Source organism: Seriola dumerili, unplaced genomic scaffold, assembly GCF_002260705.1.
Source record: "Seriola dumerili isolate Sdu_G_001 unplaced genomic scaffold, Sdu_1.0 BDQW01000189.1, whole genome shotgun sequence".
Taxonomy (NCBI): Eukaryota; Metazoa; Chordata; class Actinopteri; order Carangiformes; family Carangidae; genus Seriola; species Seriola dumerili.
Window position 1 is genome coordinate 3278642 of NW_019174444.1, and position 24788 is coordinate 3303429.

Here is a 24788-nt window from a genome sequence, read left to right on the forward strand (position 1 = left end):
AGAGCCACAGGCGTTGGATGGTGTGTTTCTGTGTTTCAGTCTGCGTGTATGTTTCTGTGTGTGTGTGTACACTGTGTGATCTCCAGGCTCTGCTGTGAGCGTGTCGGCTGTTGTGAGAAACATCGAGAAAGAGCGTGTTGGCTAGCGACGTCCTGATGTCTGCTGAGCGCTGCCACAGCTCTGTTTAATGGGCCCAGTTCAGGAACTGGTGGCACTGAAACAAGCCTGTGTTTTGTCTCTGATTGTCACGTCAAAGACACAAAGTCCTCTCTGCTTCAACCATCACTTTTCCACTGCACAGACTCTCAGCATCTATTTTTCACTTTGTTTTTCCCTCTTTAATCTTTGTCTGGTCCAAATATAATCAAATGATATATGTAGTAGTTGCATATGAAGCAAACTTTACCCACAACTGCAATAAAAATGTGTCTCATACAGATAAAGACAAAATACAAACATACAAACAAACAGAAGAAAGTAGTTACACAAGAAGTTTATAGTGCAGTGGTGAGATACTTCAAATAACTGTCTTACAACCATATATTTGATCAAAGCATAAACTTCCATCTCAAATCTGTTGTACCTCATACATCTGTCTGTATCATGAAAACAAGGAACCAGGAAAGTGATGTGTTAAATCTTGAATGACACTACAGCTGAAAGATTTGGAGCAAATATGTCATTTTGATTTTTCTAACTTCTAATTGGGATCATTTTCTGTAAAAGAAACTCCAGTACTGCTGGCCTTTATACTAAATATGGTAAGTGTATATACCAAAGATGATCATGTTGTGTTGTACATGAAATGAAAATAATGTAATAGAATAATCAGATTAAATGGTGCAGTTGGTTCTTTTAGTCCCCCCAGGATTCATTAATTTTATTCTACAAATATGTGCAGTGGTGATCGGAGTAATCAGGACTATTGCTTAAGTAAAAGCTATAGACCTATAATATGGGTAGTTTAAAGCTCCATATTTTCATCTTCTTTTGTGTTTTATTTGAAGTGTTGATCCATAAGAAGATATATTTGTGGTTTTATGGTGGGCGTGGCTGAGAGCCGTGACTGGTTTGTTGTGACATCACAAAGTTACAGGTCCTGACGGTTGGTTTTTAGGCTCACTTTCTGAATACAGCCTGTGTGACTGAGTGCTTTGATACTTTCACAGTATTAATATAGAACCTAGACCTGCTTTATAATCAAACAACACATGGACGTCTTCCTTTATACTATATGGGACCTTTAAAATATGTGGCCAAGTTCTTCATTTCCCACAGACTAGCCTTTTGGGAACTTGCAGCTGCATGTCGAGATCTTCATCAGTAAATGAAAAAGTAAAAAAAAAAAAAAAAAGCTACTAAATTTACCTTTAGTTAGTGTCACATTTACTGATATCAAGATGTATTCATCTTTCTTTATTAATATTTAACCAATTTATCTCACAGTAAGTCAGATGTTAGCTGTTTATTTGGCGTTAATCTGTATTTTGTCAATATATTTATTGACAACAGCTCCACTTATGGTAGGACAGACAGCTCACAGAGGTCTCCATGGAGACACAGAAGATGCTTGTTTGCTACTGATTTACAATCAGTTTAAAAAGTATCAGTAAGACCTGGAACAGAGTTGATCAACAAGGAGGAACCTTCAGGGTAACAGACAGCAACAGATTCTCATGACACGCACGCACGCACACACACACAGGTCCAGATTGGTGCCTAATCACATCTCGTGTCCTGTGGCTGCTCTTGCGTCAGTCCAGTAACCCCTCGACATTAACACAGAACCGTCTGTGATCCAGCCCATTGTTTATGAATTAGCAATCTGGCATGTGAGCTGCATTTAGCCCATCAGGGTCCACGGTGCCCATCAACCCACCCCACCCCCGGTCTTCTCGGAAACCAGAGCAGAGACAGAGAGAGGACAGCTGCACTTCCTACATGGTCTCATAATATCAGGACAATGTCCCCTGTGTCAGAGAGGCAGAGACATTTCCCTGTAAGGTTTCAACCTAATCGTTAATGTTTCAGCTTTTCAAATTAAATACCTGGAAGAGGAGTGAACTGCTCGGAGTTCTTTACCTGAATGTTCAGTTTCAGTGCATCAGGAAGAGTTTAGAGTCACATCTCAGGAATATTTCATTAATTAGAATGTCAAGTCTTTAATAAAAATTAAAGTAAATAAAAATACATTTGTGTCAAAAAAAAAAAAATGTAAAAGTCGAAAGTAAAACTTACTCAACTTTGCGTTAGAAAAGTCATTTCAAAAATGAATTTATTAAAAACGAGTCAGGACAAAAGAGTCCTTAAAAGACATGTTTCTTTATAAAGTTATTAAATGTCATGAAACATTAACCTATTTTAAGATTGAATTTAAACATAAATTTATTTTTGTCACAAAAATAAGCCATTAAAATGTAAATTCACAAATAAACTTATTTTAAATCAAAATATAAAATTAATTAACTTACTTGACTTAAAAGTCATTCAAGTCAAGTCATTCAAAAAATCAAGTCATTCCTAAAAAGCTAAAAAATCTATAAATATTTTGATCCAACTTTTGAAAATCAAACTTTGATGAAGACCTACATGCTAGAGACTGTTGTTTCTTGTTTTCATATTTAATTATAAGCTAATAAATGTGTTTATTAGTCGCTGTTGTTACTGCCTCTACATTTGCTCTTATCTACATTTGAAAATACTGATACATTTTCTTTATGCAAACTATAAAAATTAGTGACAACACAGTGACAAACTTTATAAAAAACTATAAATAATGTGTATAAACTAGTAAATGGAACATTTCAGTCTTCATCCTCCCACCTCGCTCTCTCTCACCCTCCCTCTTTCTCTCTCTGTCCCTCCCCTGCCTGTGTCGAGGATTCAGTCAGTCCTCTCGTCTGACAGCTGAGACTTCCACGAAATGAGAGGGATTAACTGGGCAGACTGTACCCAGGGAAGGCCCTCTGTTCCTGGGCACACGCAGACAGGAGCGTCCCTCTTCAGTCTTTTGTCCGTTTGATCGGTCAGAGCAGGAGCTGAGGGTCGTCTGGGTGAAATTAATCTGAATTTGACGGATCATTTTCCTCTTTATCATCTTCCATGACGGAACTCCTCTAAGTTTTTTTGGATTATTTTCAAAGAAAGAGTTTGTAACTTGGCTCTTAAGGATTTATCCTGTGTTGTTTTTTTGTTTTTTTTTTTACTTATTTTGGATTATTGCTAGGAAGACAAAATGAGAAAGAGGAAATCCCAGATGAGTTACGGTGTAATATACACTGAGTTTGTTTATTGGGCTCAGAGAAATGTGTGTGTGGTCTGCATGTAGCTCCACAGACTGTGTGAGTTTGTGTGTGTTTTGAGGCAGTGTGTGACTCAGCAAGTCCATGCTTGCTGGTGAAGGAACACTCTACCCCAGATACCTCGCATAATTGTGTGTGTGGAGATAAGAGCAGGTGCTGATGTAACACACACACACACATATACACTCACACACTCTGGTCATTCCTTTATATATAAAAGTGTTGTCAGTGGTTTGACTCATAGAGGAATGACTATGGAACAGTTTTTGGTGCTTCGAGGAGCCTCGGTGGATCAGTATGTGTTTGACAGACAGATGAGCCGATGCAGTCCGGTGGATTATTAAAGATTAGAGCTGAGCCTTTTGTCCCGGGACACAAGATGAAGAGGAGGAAGGAGAGAGCAGGAGCCCCACACCTTCGCCTCCAGTAAGAGTGTGTGTAGACTGGATGTCTGAGAGTGTGTGTGTGAGAGAGAGAGAGAGAGAGGCAGAGAACGAGAGAGAGAATGCAGATTAGATTAATGTCAACCAACCAGTTGTGTATCTTACCTCCTCCTTCTTTTAACTTTTCCGTTTTGTCTCTATAAGACGAGAATATCTCCAGAAATGCAGCATTATTCACCGTCTTTTTAAGCATGACTTGAGAGTTTCATGTCTGTAAAGTCGAGAGCATAAAGACTGAAAGCGGGGAGACAGCTTGTCTCAGTCTGTCCTGAGTTAGAAACCTCACTCATTAACATGTGGCATCTTCTTTCTTTAGACTGTACAAACACAGATATAAAAATGACAAGTTCTCACTTCAATGGGGAAGAGTTACATTTTGGAATTATTTCTTAATGTAACTATCTATGCGAAAACATTTCAGCTTTTCAAATTAAAATAGTTTGCAGCCTCATCTCAAGAATATTTCATTACTAACATATCATTTTTCATGTCAAGTCATTACAAATTCAAATTAAGTAAAAAAAAAAAAAAAAGACCAAAAAAATCAAAATTATATTTTGGAACTATTTCATGTCAAACAACTTATCTGCTCAGTACTCATGTGCAGTCTGTGGTTACAGGCTGATAGATCTGCTCAGTTAGCTCCTTTTCTGTGAACATACAATGGTATCAAACTTGGCAACCTCGCCAGTCTTTATGCTAAGCTAGGCTAACCACATCCTGACTCAGACTCAGTGAATAAGTGTATTTGTAAAACAGTTGAACTATTCCTTAAGACAATCAAAAACACCAGACTGCGTGTGGAAAAACAAAACATTAATTTATTCACATACACATAAATGTCACATTATGTGAGAATAAGCAACAAATAATATAATGTATTATAATGTAATGTATTATATTTATAATTAATGAAGCTCAAGTTAAATTACTTTTAAATTTTTGAAATGTACTTATTAAATCAAAACAATTCACTAGAAACTATAAAAGCTGCCGGATATAATAAAACCGGACTTGTCAGATTTGTGTGAAAAATTGAAGAGAGAGAGAGAGAAGAAGAGGCCACTCGAATAATATAATGTTTTTAGTCATACACTGTCTCTGTAAGCTGCTTCATTATCACTGGAAATATGTCTGTGAACATGGGGGTGAGTTGGGCTCATGTTACAAACATACATTCATGATACAGCACATGCATAGTGTACATACACACTGAGTCACTGAAACACTCTGACACTCTGGGTGAGATGGAAAACCAGGAGGAGACAGAAACATGAGAAGGTATCAGAGCGAGATATCAGGAAGTCCTTCATCAGCTGAGTGTGTTTCCCTTCACACCACACATACACACACGACAGCAGAGAGATGACACGTCAGTGTTTCCCCTCACTGTTAGGGTTATTAATAAATGAATAACTATAACTTCTAGCGTTTAATTAATGATATGTTATACTGAACAGAATAGTTTAGAAGTAAATTAAGTACCCTCTCTGCTCAGGGTATTCAGTCATTTCAGTTCTATTCAGAGTACACATGTGTAATTTCCCCCTCCCTCCCCAGGTATTAATTACAGACCCAAACACCTGTTTAGTTGCTCCAGCGATAATTAAAGTCCCTTCAAAACAGAAACTGTATTTTAAAGCAAATCTTTGCGTATTTATTCATTACTGTCAGTGGATTCAGTCACCTGTGCACTTAAAGATGTCCTTTAAGTGTTGTTGTTAATGTGAAAGATTCAAGCTCATTTACATCACACATTTCCACAGTATTCAGACTGGAGGTTCAGCTGCCTTCAGATAACTGATATGTTGCCCTGGGGGGGGGGTTCTCATTTACTGCACCCCTTTGGACTGATTTCTGGTTTGTTAAATATTTCTGGTCAAATGGTCTTAATGTGATTTCCAGGGGTGGAAAGAGTTGATTTACTTGTGTAAAAATGTGCTCAGATACAAGAATACAAAGTATTTTTATTATAGCAACTACCCTTCCTAGGGTCTATTCAAGTAAACACTACATCATAATGCAAAACAATAATGTAAATTAAAATCAAAAACAAAAAAAGGAACAATAAAATAACAACAAATACAAACAGCAGTAAAACTACTAGGTATGGTATGCTACGGTAGGAATGGTATACCATTCAATATTTTCATTCCTCTGTACAGAACAGTAGCTGCCTCGCATTAGTTTGCATTCCTTGTATTAAAGTTGTGGCTAATACTACAATATAAAAACTGATGGTACAGCAAATTTGGGATTTTAGACAATGAAATATTTCTTATAAAACAAACACATCAAGGAAATAACCACACTGTCCTTCACCAATGACCAATCTAAGTTTATGAGTAAAGTTACTGATCTTTAAAAATACAAAAAAACAACTTTGTTACAGTAATGACAGTAAATGTAATTAGTTTCTTGCCCCCCTGATAATTTCATCTTTGGTATTATACCTGTAAAAAAAATCAATCAATTAATGCAGCTGGACTCATAAATCCATTTTCCTTATAGAGTATTTTATTCATTTTTGTGGCTGGAAAGCTAAACCTGCAGCCACAGATGGCTCTGTGTATGTTCTGGAAACACTTCACATACTAAAACGTGTCAAGCCCTGGACCTCCCAGCAGGTGGTCTCACCCATTCTGTCCGGCCCAGCAGGGGGGAGGGGGCATGGAGACGAGCAGCATAAGGCCCTCATGCCCTGCAGGTCTGTGCCAACCTCCCACTGAACTTTGCAGAGCAGAGGCAGATTCTTCACTTCCATCCACATCAGTGAGGACAGAGCGAGTGATTATTGGGCAAAACCAAAATGATCTACTCCGACTCTTCTCCCATAAGTCTTAAAATGACTGAATTCTTTGGTTCTGCAGCCGTCTCATCTCCCCCCATCCTGACACAGCTCTGTGAAGTTGATCCAGAACTTTCTGTCCACCAGTTTCCAACTGTGATGATTTAGGGCCCGAGGCTTTTCCGCCTGCTGTGAGGGGACATCTTCAGGCAGACAGACAGTACGGATCAGCGGGTTGAGCCTGGCACTGGCTGACTGGAGCTTTACTCTCACACAATATGATCTCAATACTCTGAGCTGATTTATGTCAAAGCCTCCACCAAAAACTCAGAAACAAATTTACAGAAACAACTGAAAAGTCTGAAACCAAACAAGTCAAATTTTTAACTTCCTGAGGTCCTGATGGATAGAAATGTTCACATCTGCCACATTATTAATGAATCGTGACTTTTTTTTTTTAAGGGTCACTGCACCAATTTTAATTATAATTTACTTGTTATCTGTTGTAGCCTGTCAAGGGTTATCATGCTACAAATTTTGTATGTCGAACTGGGAGCATGGATTCATTAGCAGGGGGGCTAATGAAGACATGCTTGATTCAAGGTATTTAAAGTTTGACTGATACCAGGGAATAAAAGTCAGAATATTATGGCCTCTGCTGTTTCAGTTTTAAAATTTTTAAATCTCTTCCTCCTCTCTCACAACTCTCCAAACTTTATTGAAGAGCAATACAAACTCTTGACTCTTGCAAGAGTCTTGCTTTTGGAAAATCTTCCTTTTCTTATCACTGTAAATATGACTGGCTTCGTTTTTTGTTTTTTTTTGTTTTTTTGGCTTTGACCAGAGATCCAACCAGATCCTCTGAGGTTTCTGCTCAACAGTCCAAAACCCAAATGTATTTAGTTTAGTTTCACATAAGATTAAGAAAACCAGAAAAATATTCACATTTGAGAAGCTGGAACCAGAGAAGTTTTGTCATTTTTACTTAGGAAAAATCTTTTCATATTGATTTTTAAATTTATTGATATTTCCTGATCATGATCCGATTTAGTCTGATTTTAGTCAATGGAAACAATGGAACAACAAATTATTGTAGTGAAACTTGTTAAAATCATGATAAAAACTCTTGTGTTGTGCTTAAATTATATTTACATCACTGGTTAAATCCAGCGTGAGATGCAGCGGACAGACAGAGGAGGAAAGTTACAGAACATATGGGTGATGTCTCCACTCTCTGTCAAATACAGTCAAGCATTACAGCGTCTCATCACTCACACACACACACACACACACACACACACACACACACACACACACACACACACACACACACACACACGTCCGGTTGAGCGGTCCTCATTACACATCTCTCTATCCTCACCCTCCTTTCTTCCTCCTCTCTTCATCTTTTCTTCTCCCCCTCCCTCCCTCCACTCCCCTCCCCTCCCTCTGTTGGCAGAATCTGGTCGCCGGCTCAGCTGCGTTGCCACGGCAACAGCAGCCTCCTCCAGCACCTGCTGTCCCCCACTTCTTTTCATCCCTCCGTCATTCAGCCCCCCGTCATCACCCTCTCCTCCTCCTCCTCCTCTCCCTCCCTCTGTTCCTCTGACCGCCCTCTATCAGCCCCTGTTCACCAGCGAGGAAACCCCTTCCTGTGGAGGTAAGACTCCCCCCGTAGCACACCTGTTTGTTTGGAAGCGTGTGTTGTCTCCTGTTTGCCTCCATTACTGAGATTCCTGACCTTGTGTGAAGCTGAGGGTCGTGTTGCTCAGATGAGGAAGCAGCAAACGGCACTAATGAGCCCCGTGATTGTCTGATGACACTGAAAACAGGCGACTGCACCAGATTTGTTCTGGCTGCTTTTAAGAGAAAGTTTGAGGAGATTGTTTTGCAACTTGTTTTCATAGTTTTGGCTGAAATTTTTAACAATTAAACCATTTTTGTCACCAACAGCCCGCTTTGTCCAAATAGTTGAAAGTATTGAGGGTCACCAGTAGGTCACTGAGGTCTTTGGACCTGAGCTCACTGGTTGTCCCTCGGGTTTGACTAAAAACAAAAGGTGATCTTTTGTTATGGTGATGTCTTTGAAGCTGCGGCTCTTCCTTTAGACTCACGTTCTGCAGTAGACGCCTTGAAAAAGCAGCTGAAGACTAATTTATTCAAACTGGCCTGTGTCTCTCCCTGTACCGTCTAGTGTTTGTAATTTTGTGTGTTTTTAATTTCTTTGTGTTGTTTACATTTTATTGTTTGTTTTCTTTCTGTGCAACCTTTACTTACTTTACTTACTCACTAACTAAACTCAGGACCTAAACTTTTGTGGAGGACGATGGAGATTGTTCTAAGTGGACTGATCTTGATGGAAAACAACTTTGACAACTGTCTGACATCCTTTTTAATCAAGACAGAAGAGCAACATTGCGTTGTGTGTCATAACAGTTTGTTGTTGGTGCGTGTTCAACTGGAGCTGGATGATATGACTTCAAATCAATGTCTCAATTATTTCAAAACATAGCAAAAGTGATGCGTTTTAAAATTAGAACGTATTGGTGTGGATGTAGCCTGAGGCTCAGTGTTTGCACTTCTGTCATCCATATCGCCAGCTTCACTTGGAGTGAACATGGACTACTGTCTGCAGAGGCATGTGACTGAACACGAGGTCGTGTTTTTTTAAGGGGACAGTTCATGAAGCGAGTTAACATGAGCAAGATGAAGTCAGTTCGAAATGTGGCTTTCCATACTGCTCAGCCCCAGTTGTACGACTGATATTGTAATGAATGGATGAAAGTTGGCATGTAGACGTGTGATGCTGTTGAGTGTTTTATGGTCATTCATTCCTGCATTACTGTGCAACAACAGTGAATCAAGTAACAGATGAGTTTATTATTTTTTTTCTTTCTCTTGTTCACTCACTGACTCTCTCAATCACAGCCTCCTGTCCCAGGCTCTTTCTTGTTCTCACTCTATATGTTGCTCATTCAAGACTTGACAGGAAGTCAAGCTTATCCTCATTGAACACAGGAACAGAGCCTCCTAATCTGTGGATCTGCAAGATCTGTATTTGACCATTTAGTGATGTTCAGCACTGCCACCTCCTCCCTGATACTTCCTGGACTATTGGAAAGAGATGTGCCCAGAGCAGGCACTGTGTCAGAGTGGGGGTGGGTGGTATGGATCCTCTGTCCAAGTGCTTCATTTTTAAATCGCAATATCAATACCTACAGTATATGGAGATATACACTACTGGAGAACACCCACGTTTTTACGGTATTTATTGACATTTCAGCAGTTTAAGTCCAGCGAAAACCCTTAGATGGTACACAGGTCAGAGGTCAACTGCCCAAGGTAAAAAGAAAACTGTAAACCTCATAGAAAACAGGTCTTTTTCAGGGATGAATTAACTGGTTAACCTCCATCTTTCCAGCAGTAGTTGAAGTAAATGAAGCCTTGAAAGTTAATGCAAGTACTTCCTACAGGTTGATGACTCAAAAACCCTCTGTCTGTACCAACTGTGTCACTACACCCTCTGATGCACTATTAGGACCATACTGTGCTGTATGTTACTGTCAGAATGGAGAGAAACAGACCAGTAACAAAGGCAGAATGTTTGGCCAGGGCTTCGTGCTACAGCAGTATATTGATCCACAACATTAGAAGAATATAACCAGATGAAAACCAGCACAGTCTCCAGACCTGAACCCCAAACCAACCTGCAAGTGCAACACACTAGTGGGAACATCTGCAACAATGTTGGGACGAACGTTCTGGACCGTATTTGATTTCCTCTGTAAAACAAACATCATGAGTGTGTTTGACTTTCTGAAAAAGTAACCAGAAAGAAAAGCTGGGTCCCAGTTCGGGAACTCCATCCTTCAGACTAGACTTTCCCGTTTTGAAGGCTTCTTCGCATCTGTCATTCTTTTCCTGGACAATGAAGTCTCCAACGGGTGGCTCCTTCGTGGCCCAACCTGTGATTCATTGCATGCTAGTAATGAAAATAATATGGCAGCAAACAACACCTACAGAGAGCCTGAGTATTGGGTGTCAGCTCACAGCTAATGGTACAACTGTTAAAACCAAGGGACTTAAAATCTCAAGTTTTAGTGCAAAAAAAGTTACATGTTTTTTAAGGCTGCTACGCAACAGGAGCTGGTGACGGGAAGTGAAAGTCCTGCGTTGACCAGACCGCCTCATTTCGGTTTGTCCCCTACGAGGGCCACAAAGGGCCACTCCTTCTTAGATCACATCCTCCGAAGGATGCGGCCCCTGAATTGGGACACAGCTAATAATGTGTGCTTCTGGTTCATCAAGCAAATTAAATATCAGACATATAACGGGATATGTATCACAGTATAAACAGAGTTGTGTCAAAGGAAATAAATTTTACTTGAAATCTGAGTAAAGTTCCTAAGAAGATTCCTGTCTGTGGTGTAAAATGGTTAAATAATGTATCTGTGGAATATAACCAACATTTACTCATAGCATAAAGAAGCTAGCAGCTGTTTTTATCATGAGAAGATTGGCAGATAAATCAATGATAGGATGCAGGATGGAGTTAGACATCTAGCGATAAACATCTGTAAATTGATACGAGTCTGTCCCTGCTCTACACTGAAGTCAGTAAGAGCTCCACTCAGGAACAGAGGGGTGAGAGGAAGAAAAGAGCATCAGAGAGGGAGGGAGGGGGAAACTGCTGAGCAGAGAGAGAGAGAGAGGATCAGGAGAGAGAGAGAGGGACGGAGGGAGGGAGCAGCAGCTCTCACACACACTCTTTGCTGCTGCTGGTGTGACAGGTGGAAGCCAGCGTCTGTTTGCTAACCACGTCCTCTGCTGAGCGCCGCCCGTGTCAGAGCAATGGTCGAGTGTCTGCGTTAGCGTTAGCATGTCTGACTCCTTCTGGACGGTGCTCTCCAATTTCTCGCTGCCTGAGAGAAGCATGCTGCGGCGCTCCAAGAGGTACGCGCTCGTATCACATCCGTCCTTTTCTGTATGAGTTCTGCCTTCCTCTGCACTCGTCCTTTCTCTTTTTTCTTCTCTTAATTTGTTGTTTTTCCCTCCTTCACATATCCCTCTTTTTCATTTTTCTGCCACTCCATCATCCTTTTTCTCCCTCCTCCTCCTCTTCCTCCTCCTCCTCTCTGCATGTCTTAGAGGCTCAGCAGGAGTTGCTCCAACATGAAGGTCAGCTAACTAGATTTGTCTTTTGATGGATAAACAGGTCACTCTGTGTGTGTGTGTTTGAATGGGAGTTAATGTCACATGTAACACTGCTGGCATGTATGCTGGAACTGCAGTGTGTGTGTGTGTGTGTGTGTGTGTGTGTGTGTGTGTGTGTGTTTTATTAAATTTCCTCCGTCTGCGTACAATTTGCGTGCTTGTGATGCAAGTCCAGGTTGCAAGGCATCATTTGACGTTCGTGCATAGCACCACTTGTCGTCATTTGTGCTTCTCTCTTTTCTGTCATTCCCTCAGTTGACCTCCCATCTTCCTCCCCCCTCTCCCCCCTCTCTTTCTCTCTTCTCTGTCTGTCAAAGCCAGAAGTGGCTTCTCCAACAGGAAAGAGAGGCATAGACAGAGCTGTACTTATCACTTTGAAGCAGCAATTTTCTTCCCCCTCCCTGTAATAACAGGGGCAGCTGACACACACACACACACACACACACACACACAGATTTCTTCATCTGTGCTCCTTGTCACCACCCCCCTGTTGTGTGTGATTGTCTCGGCAGTGTTTTTAACAGAGAGAGGTTGTGAAGTGAGACAGGAGGGACTCCTGCATAGCAACAGGCTCTGGCAGTTTTTTTGGATCGGTGTGGACGGAGTCGAGAGCTCGTGTGGAGCCGTAATTGAGGCTAAACTGATTCACTGATCTGAATGGCTGTCTGCGTTATAACATCACTTACCTCAGTCGGATAAAAACACACACAGACTTATTTTTGGCTGCTCCACTTACCTACTTCTCACAGCCTTTCTTATGCAAAAGTTTTCCATGTTTGTGTTTTCACATCATGTGTGTTTGCTTATTGTTTGTGCTCCGGATCGTCACGTCACATCACACAGTTTGGACAAACTGTTGCATCTCACTTCTTTGTAATGGGCTTTTACTTAAGGGCGTTGACCCAGTAGCTACTCACACAAACTCACAGCAGAGCAGCAGGCATAGGTGAGTAAAGAGGAGACACACAGTCATACACACACACACACACACACACACATACACAGACACCCTCACATTGATTTCCTGTGGTGGCTGTAACCTGCAGGCAACGTTATTGAATGGACTGTAGGAAATGAGTTTAGCCGTAGATCTTATCCACATACACTCACCTGCTGTCTGATGTCTGCTGTGTGTGTGTGTGTGTGTGTGTGTGTGTGTGTCCTTGGTGTCAGGTGGTTTAGTCAGATGCCCACACGGCTGTTTGCTCATCACCAGTTTCCTTTATCTCTTCTGTCGGCTCTGTCACAGCGCTGACCGTCTCCGTCTCTGACTGTGTCTTTATGAGTTTTACAGTAACAAAGTCATAACATCCTCAGGTTATATGCAGTCACTCATGTTGGAGGTTAAAACGTGAGCAAACACACATGAGCAAAGATTTGACATTTCACTCTGTGGTTTACCAACATTAACACATCCTAAGTGCTACAGATCCTCTACCACACATCACACTGTGGCTAAAATCAACATTATATATAAGATAATGAAACTCATGTTCAACACAATGGGACACATAATAAATACACATATGTAAACACTTGAATAGCTTATTTTGTTCACACTATGATTCCACTAACAGGCGATAAATGATAATACGATAACAATTTACTAGTCAGACGGGTTCGGTACATTGGGAAATTAGGGAGAGGAGCACAGAGACTAAATACACTAGGAGGGGGAAGACAAAGAGACAAGTGAAACCAATATGGGCGGGGCGGACAACCACAGAGGCGGGAAACACAAGGGCAGGAAGTAAGAGATCTGAAATGAAGGGACGTGTAAGTGACTCCAAAATAAAAAAGCTGAAAGAGACAAAAACTGATGTCAGAGATTAGGGCTGCTGGATTATGGCAAAAATCATAATCATGATAATTTATTGAACTTAAAAAGAAAAAACGTTGTATGTATTAAAAAAATGAGATGCATGAATAAAATAATAAATAACATACAATATGTAAATAAATACAATTAAATATATAATATAAAATGAATAAAAAATAAATTAGATCAACTACTACTGAAACCTGACAGTACTAAACATATATTAAACATATAAAAATAATAAATAAAAATGAATTAGACCAAAATAAATGATCAAATATGCTGTAGTGCATTGCACCAACATACTGAAAACTCCAAAATATATTTTCAACATTCTGGTTAACTGTATTCATCATATTCCACTTAGTAGCTCAGTCCAAGGAAATTAAAGGCTGGGCCCACTCAAGATGAGGCACTTCTACATATGTTGCTAACGTATGCCGAATAGTAACTAGGAAGTGGATGGGGGGGGGGGGGTTTGTAGGAGGGATGAAATTAGTTGTGAAACAGAATGTGGCACAATAATCGTTTATAAATAAATAAATAAATATAAGACCAGAGTAATCTGCATCTTCTCCTCAAACACAAGGATTTATGGGTGAAAGTGTAGTTTTAAGTTTTACTTGTAAAAACTGTTTCAGTCATGAAACTTCACCTGCAGCACTCACTATGTGCGCTGTTACCTGACAGGCTGCTGCTTTGATGGTAACATGAGGCATGCAAAAGCACGATTTACACACACACACACACACACACACACACACACACACACACACACACACACACACACACACACACACAGAGCCGTCAGTCAGTTCTGCATAATGGATCCATGTTTCCCAGCAGGGATCCAAAGCGCCTGCAGGAGGAAGAAAGCAGAAAACCTCTCTTCCTCAGAGAGAGTGAGACCGAGCTGCAGCAGTGAACGTTTGTGTGTAAAAGTAAGAAAACAACACAGCGAGTTAGCGTTTGTGGTTTGTCAGCTTATGACAAGTCAGAGGAGTCATCTCACTTCCTCTCTCCTCCAGACAGGAAGTCATTAAGGTGTCGAAAATTTTCAGGATTCTTTTTATCTACTCCACCCATACTCCGTCCTCTCTGTGACCATCACCCCTCCCTGTCTCCTGTTCGTCTTCATCACAGACACTGATCCCAACTTCTGCAGCTCTGTCACTTCTTCTTCTTCCCCTCCTCCTCAGACTTCTGACAGGTGCATTTGATGCCTTTGGATTTCCTCAGATGTGAATCCATATTCATGAGGCAGCTGCTGAGCTTTGTTCGCGAGCAGCAGAGTGAGCAACTAACGCTTTACATTAACCTACACAAACTGAACCGGGCTTTAGTCTCAGCGGGAATATCAGAGTGCTGCAGGCGTCATGTCCTCTCCTGCTAAAGGTTGTTCATTTGTTTTTTTTCATACGTTCATTTTCTTTTCTCTTTCTTCCTATTTAACTTCCTCCCTTCCTCCTTGTCCTTTTGCTCTGCTCGCAGTGGAGCAGGCTGACCAAAATGTCCAAAACTTTAGCTTTTAACAAGGTGTCTCAACAACTGATGACCAGATTTTCTTTGACATTTGAGATACAAGAAAAATCTTTTTTCTATTAGTCCCGCTCTTTTGTAGTAATTTCCTAGAAATTACCTGATATGTGACTGAATATTCCTAAAAACTTTCCTCCAAGAAGACGATACAATTTGGTATCAGTTATAGGGAAATGGATGCATTGTCCAATCTGCACTATTCCAGTTAATTCCAGTTTATTGCTCTTGTTAGTGCACAGCAATTTATTGATAGTCAAGTCTACAATTCAATAGATACAGAGCTTTAAATAACACAATATTTCAACCTTCCTCTTGTCACTTAAGCAGTTTTGTAAGGACATTTTTCTGGAAATGACATTATTCGAACCTACATTATAAATTAAAGCATTACTGAAATCCCTGCTTTGGCGTTGCCCCTTGATCTTTGCTTTTGTGTTGCCACTATCAAACCAAACGTTCCACTTGCACAAAAAAGGGAGTAATTGAGATTTCTATTGAATTTCCTGATCAAACTCCTGGACCCAAGAGGAAGAACCCTTTACATTTTGTACACTTGACTATTCTCAGGTCAAAATGTCAACTTAGCATGTAGCATTTGTTAGAGAAAACTGACATGACATTTACTGCTCCACAAAGGATGAACCCTTTTAATCTGAGTGACCCAGTGACCTTTTATTCTAACGCCACCCACAGGACGAACTTCACACTTTTAGCCACATAATCGTGAACTTCACACGTCTGTTGTTGATTCCATTTTTTGGGGGCTGTGATAAATCTTTCAGACTCTGGCAGGGCTTGTTTCAGGCCATTAAACACCCCAGGTCTCCGGTTTTACTATTCCATTATGTGCTACTCTTCACCTGCCCATTTCATGTGTTTGTGTAGATGTGTGTGCAGCTCTTAAAGAGTTCATACAAAGTGCACAATTCCATCACACTTCCCCAGAAAATTGAGAAAAAGGTAAATGGCAGTTGTGTGTGTGTGTGTGTGTGTGTGTGTGTGTGTGTGTGTGTGTGTGCGTGCGTGCGTGCGTGCGTGCGTGCGTGCGTGCGTGCGTGCGTGCGTGCCTGCGTGCGTGCGTGCCTGTGTGCCTGCGTGCCTGCGTGCGTGCGTGTCCTGTGTCCCCTGAGCACTCATCACTGAATATCTAACATGACAGCTCATCCTTCATACAGGTATGTGTGTGTTTGTGCTTGCAGACCACATGCCACGCTCAAACTGCTGATGCTGCACATCTGAACAGATGGCAGGACACACACACACACACATACAAACAGACACAAACACAAACACCACATCATATCTACATTACATGCAGTAATTATTTGGGTGTCTACTGGGTGTGTGAATTGGACGCAAGCCTCCAGTATATCTAACACATATCACTGGGCCACATGCAGCAACAGCAAAAGATGAAAAACTCCAGTAAGACAAACCTGAAAAAGAGACATCACGCTGGTCATTTGATTTCAGCCCCAGTTGCTTCGTTTCAGTCGTGTGATCATCCAGGCAGCTTTGGCCTGCCAGTCACTGCAATACACAACTACATAATGACAGCCTGCAGATTTGATGAGCCAATTAACACAACACATACACACACTTTTAGTGTGCTGACACCTGCCGCCACTGTGTGTGTGTGTGTGTGTGTGTGTGTGTGTGTGTGTGTGTGTGTGTGTGTGTGTGTGTGTGTGTGTGTGTGTGTGTCTGTTTCTTCACTTGACATATTTGACATTTTTTCGATGTTTTATGTGTTGATACATAAGAAGATATATTTGTGGTTTTAAGAACCAAAAACCATTTGTTTGAAAGAGGTGATTCATGTCCCAATTGTTCCTGTTGTGGATTTTAAACAGTGTAACTCACAAACAAACCCAATGGAAAGAGTCAGTGATGGAATCCTGACTGAAATTATTGACAAAGTTTGAGCTGAACAGAGAGAACAGAAGCTATGAATAATGTATGCAAGAAGAAATTTATTACAAAAAGAAATACACTCATAAATTCATCTTTGAAATACTGACTGTGGCAAGATCTCTCTTAGCAAAACATTTCTGATTAATATTTCTATGTAATATTATGTATGTAATATTAAGCTCTTAACATCTAAAGTCAAGGAAATATCTTTTTTACATTGCTTGGATTGTGAGTGAGAGTTCTGTGCATCTTTGTCTATCACTGAAGCTGCAAAACCGCAGAAGAAGTGTTATAAAACCTGACAAGAGCAGATGTCAAGGTCTGTCAGCCTGGATGATTAAAGTGTGGAAAATGCAGCTTGAGCTTTTGTTTAATGATGGATACTTTGATTTGTGCCTTTAAAGATGAGTCTGTCAAAGATCAAAATCAACTATAGAGTAACAGTTTTATGGTCAAAAACAACATCAATAGGATTTTCTTTTCATTTTGAATAACTCTGAATTGAAGAGTAACAACAGTAGATAGGGCTGTAGAACATGGGAGGACCCAGAATAGATCCCTGGAGAACTCCATTGAAAATGACAATGGTATCATACCCTCCCAGAGTGTTTTTGGACTTCTGCAAGCTCCTACAAATCTGCTACTTTAGAAGGACATCATATCTACCTGGAGGCCTCATGACAGCCTCCTCTTCCATCTGTAATTTCCTCTGAGTATCACAAGCCTCGCCTCCAGTCGTCACGGATCTGAGCTTCAGAGCTTCAGAGCAAACAACAAAGCAGAGAAAAACCCTGTGAGCCCGACCTGTGGGTGTGTTGGAGCCTGTTAGGTGTGAAGACTGTCGCTTCATTTCCTCCTCTTCCCTTCTGTCTGGGGACGGATGTCACAGCTTTAAAGCAGATTGCTTATTTCTCTACAAGCATCTTTGGTGCAGCAGCATGTTCACACACACACACACACACACACACATATATATATATATATATATATATATATACACATTCATATACACATACACACACAATAAATACATTCTCAGCCCATAGGGGAGCTGAAGTCTAACCATTTCACTGCAGGATTGGCCTCGTAATGACTGTGCAGCCATTAGTGATGGAGCCTGCACCAACATTTCCTAATGTAACACTCCAGTGGAGATGAAGAGGAGCAATGTTTTCAAAAAGCCTGAATCGCTGACAAAAACCCAAAATCCCATTTGTAGTCTAAACATATGAAGCCTTTTATTATTCCGGCTGAAATGAAATTTTCTTTCTCTCATGACCGAGCTGTAAAAACCAACACGACACCAGACAAAACATAAAAATATGTATATACAGTAGGTGCATCCAAAACCGTAGGGGAAATAAACGATCTGAGATTGTCAAAATAAAACTGCATATCAGATTAAAAGCATAAATACATGCATGAATACTTGCACAATGTAAACCAAATAAAAAAAATACTAGGTAAAGTGATGTTGTTAGATATTAAATATTCATGTCTTGGAGTAGCAAGCTGGCATGTATTATCTGTGCATATTGTGTTATTAAAATGTCATTTTTTTTTAAAAAGGGGACTTTGGAATTGGTGCTGTTGTCTCCACGGTGACAAATAACAGTAATTGTGGAGTCAGGGACGTCATACTTAGTGTTTAGATGTGTCTCATCTCCTTTAAATTATTACCACCTGTGTGTTTAGTTATTTCTCGACAGCACAACAAATACACATTTTTGTACTTAAACACTTGAGTAAATATAGGACTCGTGTTATTTGTGTCAAGGCAGCTCAAGGTGAACTAAAATAAACGTTCTTGTCGGAGTCATCAGTAGCTGTGGCTGTCGGCTGTGTGTTGCGTGACTGCAGCTGTGATTTCGACTGGTCTGATGTCTTTGTGTGTCATCGCCGTCCTCTGGTGTGAAGGACAGAGTATGCGGAGCAGCTTTCGCCTGAGTGAAACTAAAACATCTGTGTGCTTCACCAGCAGTGTATGTGTGTACGATCATATGTGCATCTAACGACCTGCTGTCATTGACGCAGAGCTGCAGGGAGTTTTCTGCCACTTTTGGAACCAGCGCAAATGACTTGAATTTTACATTGATGACGCTGTGTGAGGTGAAGGTGTGCTTTGCTAATGTGCGTCTGAGGAGTGACTTTACAGCAGTGCCAGAAGAAGACTTGGCAACATTCAGAGACGACAGCTGCAGAAAATCAGTGAATAGAAATCTGTGTGTTGGTTCATTGCAAACCTCCTTGAAATTCCGGCCGTCATAAATATGATGTAGATACAGTTTTAATGTGGATGTTAGTGTTTTAAAATCAAATTCACTGAACTGACTTTGGTTTCTGTCCTCAGCTGTCGGACGAGCAACAGGAAGAGCCTGATTGTGACGTCCAGCACCTCCCCCACTCTGCCACGACCACACTCACCTCTGCATGGACACACAGGTAACACACACACACACACACACACACACACAGATGTGCTCCCTCCCTCTTGAAACTATAGGATGTGTTTTTATTCCTCCCCGCCAGTGAAAGTCAGAGCCGGAGCTATATTGTTTCCTGGTTGTCTATCCGTCATTTTTGGGAAAAGGTCAAAGGTCAAGTATGTGGTGAACTCACGAAACACAATTTTGGCCTTGTGACCACAATATGTCAGTAACGCCTTGACAGAATTTCCTCAAATTTTGCCCAAACATTCACCTGCATTCAAACTGATTAGACTTTGGTAGTCAAAGGTCAAGGTCACAGTGACCTCACAGGACACTTTTTAGCCATTACTCAAGATGTCACACAGCATGACAAAAATTTCACACAAATGGTTCATATTTTATATGACTCTGGAGAAACAGGGATGCAACCTGAAACTAGTCTGAGTGGAGGAGGCAGACAACACTGAGGAGGTAACTCTAGTTTTCGCATTGTTTTATTGTATTTATTACATTTACAAAATACAGAAAATATTTAGACAAAGACACACAAAAAAAGGAAAAACGAGGCAGGAACCTCCGCTTCACCAAGTTGATGAATTCTAAAGCAACAGCAGCGATGCTTTAGAATTCATCAACTTGGTGAAGCGGAGGGAATCATATTAGGTCCATGTACACTTTTTATGTATATGTAATCACTTCTTCTCTGGTATATTATACAAAAAACAACAATAGCTCACACTATCTCAGATACATGGGAAGGAGGTCTTAGAGGTCGCCTCCCATTTGTCAAGAAGGGGTTTCTAAATCTTATGAAAAACATTTTCCTTGTTGGCCAGTACGTATCGAAGTCTTTCCAGGTGAAGCAACTTTTTGACCCATATATGAAACTCAAGGCTTGTTTCTGACTTCCAATTCTGCATAATTAGGCGTTTGGCCAGAAGGGTGCAGAGAGAAATGGCAATCTGGCCAGTACGTGTCGAGTGTTGCATCACAATCTTTAAGATAGCACAGCAATAATCGATAAATAAATGACAACAAAAATAATAATCAATATTAGATGAAGATGTTGTAAAACCACCTTTATTTGCTACAATGTTCACTTGTCCTCATCGGCTGTAAGCTGTGTAGTGACAGCAGGTGAGGTGTGTTACATGGCATCGTGTTGTTTACTATCACACACACAGACAAAGCTCAATTATCACTTCAGACTGCACACTGAGCACAGCACAGAGAGATTTGATTGCATGGATTAATGCTTAGGGCGACGTACTGCAGGCTGCTGCTGCTGAGGAACAAAAGAAAACACATAAAGTTGTTGGATATGTTTGTGCTAATTGAGATTGTCTTGTATCTGGTGCCTGGAGACCTTGTTCACTGTTTCCTGTAAATGTCTGAGGTAATAAAAGAACATCATTTTGATTGAGGTGATTGATGGGGCATATGTGTAGAATATAGATCCTAGTTCAGGAAAAACTCATACTTGCATCATTGTTGAAGCCTGATCAATACATTGGCATAGCCCAGCTTATTTTTGTCTTATCAGAGATGTGTCTGAGAAGATTATTTTCATTTTCTGGAGATATATCAACATCATCATCTGACCCAACATCACAGTACTGGTCAGGCTGTGATTTCTGTTTCCCAGTCGGCCGAATGACTCAGAAGTCTCTTGATCTCTGCTTGATCAACAGGAAATTACTTTGTCAGCAATTTCGCATAATCAGTTAAACATTAGTTTCAATTATTAAGACAGAAATCATCTCTGGTTGCAGCTGCTTAAGTGTGAGGGTTTGTTACTTCTCTCCTGTTTAAAAGTGTTTGTCTGACAAAAGAAGCTATTTGAAGGTGTCACCCCCAGCTGTGTGAAATTGTGACAGGATTTTTTCACATTCCTTTTTTACATGCCACAGATTATTCAAACATTGCTCTTGCTCAGCATCACGATTTATTGATCATCCTAACGTTACTGTCTGTGTGGACCTTTGTCAGAAGTATTTTGACAGTCATTGACAGCATTGAAAGACACTCCCACGAGAGATAAATTGTCACACACCTGGGCAAACAAGATGGATGGAGCATTGTCTATTTAAGGTCATGGTTGTAAGATCTGTTTAAAATACTTCTGATGAAGGTATATAGGAATATAAAAGTGACAAGAAGACAGATTATTCAAAAACAAATCAACAGATTGATTTAAAAAAATGCTGATTTCAGCCTTTGTAAATAAACAATGGACTCCTAAAATATAGCAGTCATGGGTTGTCTCACAAGTGCCCCACAGACACACAGACACAGACACACACACACACACACACACACACACACACACACACACACACACTTTGAAAAAGTGTGTCTAGACATATTTGGTTTGTGTGTGTGTGTGTGTGTGTGGCAGATGAAATGCACACTGACAGGATTTTTGTTGAACACACTTGACAGCATGTAAGACAAACACACAAAACCTGCAAATCTACCACCAGCATCCACTCACCACCCTTCAAATATGAAGAGAGAGATGGAAAAGAGATGAATAACTGTGATATTGATTGATGGTGACTGAAGGGGAGGAGGCGAGCGAGAGAGTCGAAATATAGATTGGAAGGACGGAATAAAAATGGATTGGACAGTCTCTGAATGGGAGGAGAGAAAGACAAAGGGATGGATATGGAAGATGGAAAAATGGTAAAATGTCAACAATTATATCTGACTGGAGAGAGAGAGAAAGAGAGAGAGAGAGACCGACCGTCATTAACAGTGTGTGTTTGTGCTCAGCTGACAGACAGTCACACACGTCTCATTTCCTGCTCAGGAAATAATAGAAGTCGCCAACCTGTCAGTCACTGCACCTACACACACTCAAACACATTTACAAAACACACTGATATTTCAGCCTTTCAGTCCCACCAAAACAATGCTGTTCCTCCACCGTTTACATGAGGCTGTAGTGTTTCTCACTGTCATTTAGAATATCAGTCAATTAAAATCTCAAAAGTCCAGTTCCTTCATAGTAAAATCGGCTCTCATTCTTGGTTGTAACCTCTTGTGTAATGGAAATTCAAGCAACATGTTTTGATCATGTCTGGTTCTGTCCCGCTCTCCTGAAGTAGAGAGTGAAGAGTTCCTACTGCAGCTACACATCAGCAATTTTTGTCAGGTTTTGTAGAGTTAAGGACCCAAATACAGACAATCCAAGGGAGTAGGTGGAAAAAAGATGATTTATTACACAAAGAAAACACTCAAGAGTCTTACTTGATGCAAAAACAGGCCCGGGAAACAGAGGTTGAAAAGTGGAAACACAAGGAGACACCGAGGATACTCAAAACAGGTAAAACAGAAAATCTAAACGCTGGTAACACTGGAGCAAGAGACACAGGGAAACTTAACAAACGCAAACTGAAGTACAACAGAAAATCTAAATGCTCTGAGAACAGGAGCAAGAGACACTAGGGAAACTTCCAAACATGAATAGTCAAACAAAGTCCAAACAAAGCGTCAACAGTAGTAGGAAAACCATGACTTTTTATATTGTGATGGATCTTGAAGATGTCCCCGATCTGAACCGTAGAGATCGTTATGTTTTATGTCCTTTATGTTTCTAAACTTCACATAATGTTAATGGTTGTGCTGAAATGCCAAATTACATCACATCTTTATCCTAGGGTCTCATAGATGTGTGATGTATTTGAAAAACAATTCAACATGAGCTAGCAGCACAGAGGATGAGGAGCTGGTGCCATAAAAAAGGACTCGGTCAGGAGTGTGTCAGTGCAAAGTCAGATATTTGTCAAAGTTATCTGTAAACTTTGTTGGACAACAGTCGTCACTTCTGGATGTTTGAAGCCAATAAGAGACTTTGACAGGCAGATGAATGGCAGTAGTAGTTTTGCAGGGAGTGAGAGAATTAAAGCATGTTTGGAAACGTAGAATTTGTCGTCGTACATCGTCTCATTCATTTCTGAAGTTAGATTTTGGCATAAATACATAAACTCCAGTGAGACTCCTGGCTGTTGACGTGACTAAATAAGCTGTTTCAAAACGTCAGGAACTTCAGGAACATGTGAAGTTTTATCCTCATTCTTTGACTTTTTGTAGATTAAATATGAAATCAATAATGAGTTACGACAGCAGTCATTAGTTGCAGCCTCAGAAATGGAAAAAGAATCTGACAAAACAGACACCGGGACAGAGAGCATGTCTGTGGGTCCTGGTGTCACAGTGTGGTCCACAATCCTTAATGCTCCTTCACTCCCTCCATCTTTTCCTTTTTCTCTTTCCTGTCATCTCCATCCTCATCCAGCAGACTGCTGTAGCTGCTGTGTTGCCATGGTAACACCGCCCGCCACCAGTCTTCAGCATTCGGCCTTGCAATCCTGTCTTTTTTTTCTGTTTCCCAGACCCTGCCAGGGAAACAAATACTGCTAATTAAATATCACTAATTAATGTTGCTGTTTTTCATTTTCTCTCCTGCTGCTTCAAAACCTCCAGCTCAGTAAAAACACAGCTTCTGGGTTTTGTTCTGTTTAGGTTTTAATGTTAGAATAAAAGCTTAAATGGAGCTTCAGCTTTATGTTGAAACTTGGACTCCAACAGAAACCTTTATCTCTTTAACTGAAGCTGTGATATCTCACTGTTGGCTGGTACTTTACTGATTAATATGCACCACTGGGGGCCATTAAATCTTTCCCTTCATTCGTAGAGACCATCTTTATACATTGATGATTGCTTTTTCTTTTTTTCTTCTTCTTCTCTTTCTCTCAGTCTCTCGCTCTGGCCCTAATCATGAATTTCATCATGGTTTCAATCATCCAGCCACTTAGCGCTAATCAAATGGAGATTCGTCAAACTCTAATATCCTGGGGGGCTGATGAGGACCAGTCCTCTCCAAAAATGACTTTTATTAAATGTCGAAAGTTTGCATAAATTCCTCGTTTCCTCTCTCATCACCGCCCGTGCTGTCTCCCTTTTTCTCCCACTCATTCCTGATGACGTTGTAACCTCTACTTTTCCCCTCTCTTCTGACCCTTTAACTTTTCGTCAGTCTCTCCATCTCCTCTCCCTCTTCCTCTCCACCCACCCTGATCCCTCCTCTCTCCTCCTGGCTGACGGCGGGCTGTTATTCGGTAAAGGTCAGCTGATGATTGGCAGCTCTTTGTGCTCTGACTCCTGATGAGTTCTGTCAAACAACCCGCCGCTCGTCTTTGTAATTGTAATGAAGGACAGAAAGAAAGAATCAAGCTTTTTCTCTTGTTCAGATTCTTGTTGCACCCTCCTGAGAAAATAGAGGGTTTTTTTTTTTCTTTCTTTCTTTCTTTCCGCCCCCTCCCCAATTATAGCTGT

The 24788-nt window shown here is 40.6% G+C and overlaps 1 protein-coding gene across 1 annotated transcript in view; it reads left to right on the forward strand.

The window, feature by feature from the left end:
- The window catches only part of mast2 (microtubule associated serine/threonine kinase 2), a 175065-nt gene that overhangs the window by 110554 nt on the left and 39723 nt on the right, over positions 1-24788 (forward strand). Inside the window, exon 6 of the mRNA XM_022753018.1 lies at positions 19370-19461. Coding sequence (XP_022608739.1) covers positions 19370-19461 — 92 coding nt within the window. The remainder of the gene's footprint in view (positions 1-19369; positions 19462-24788) is intronic.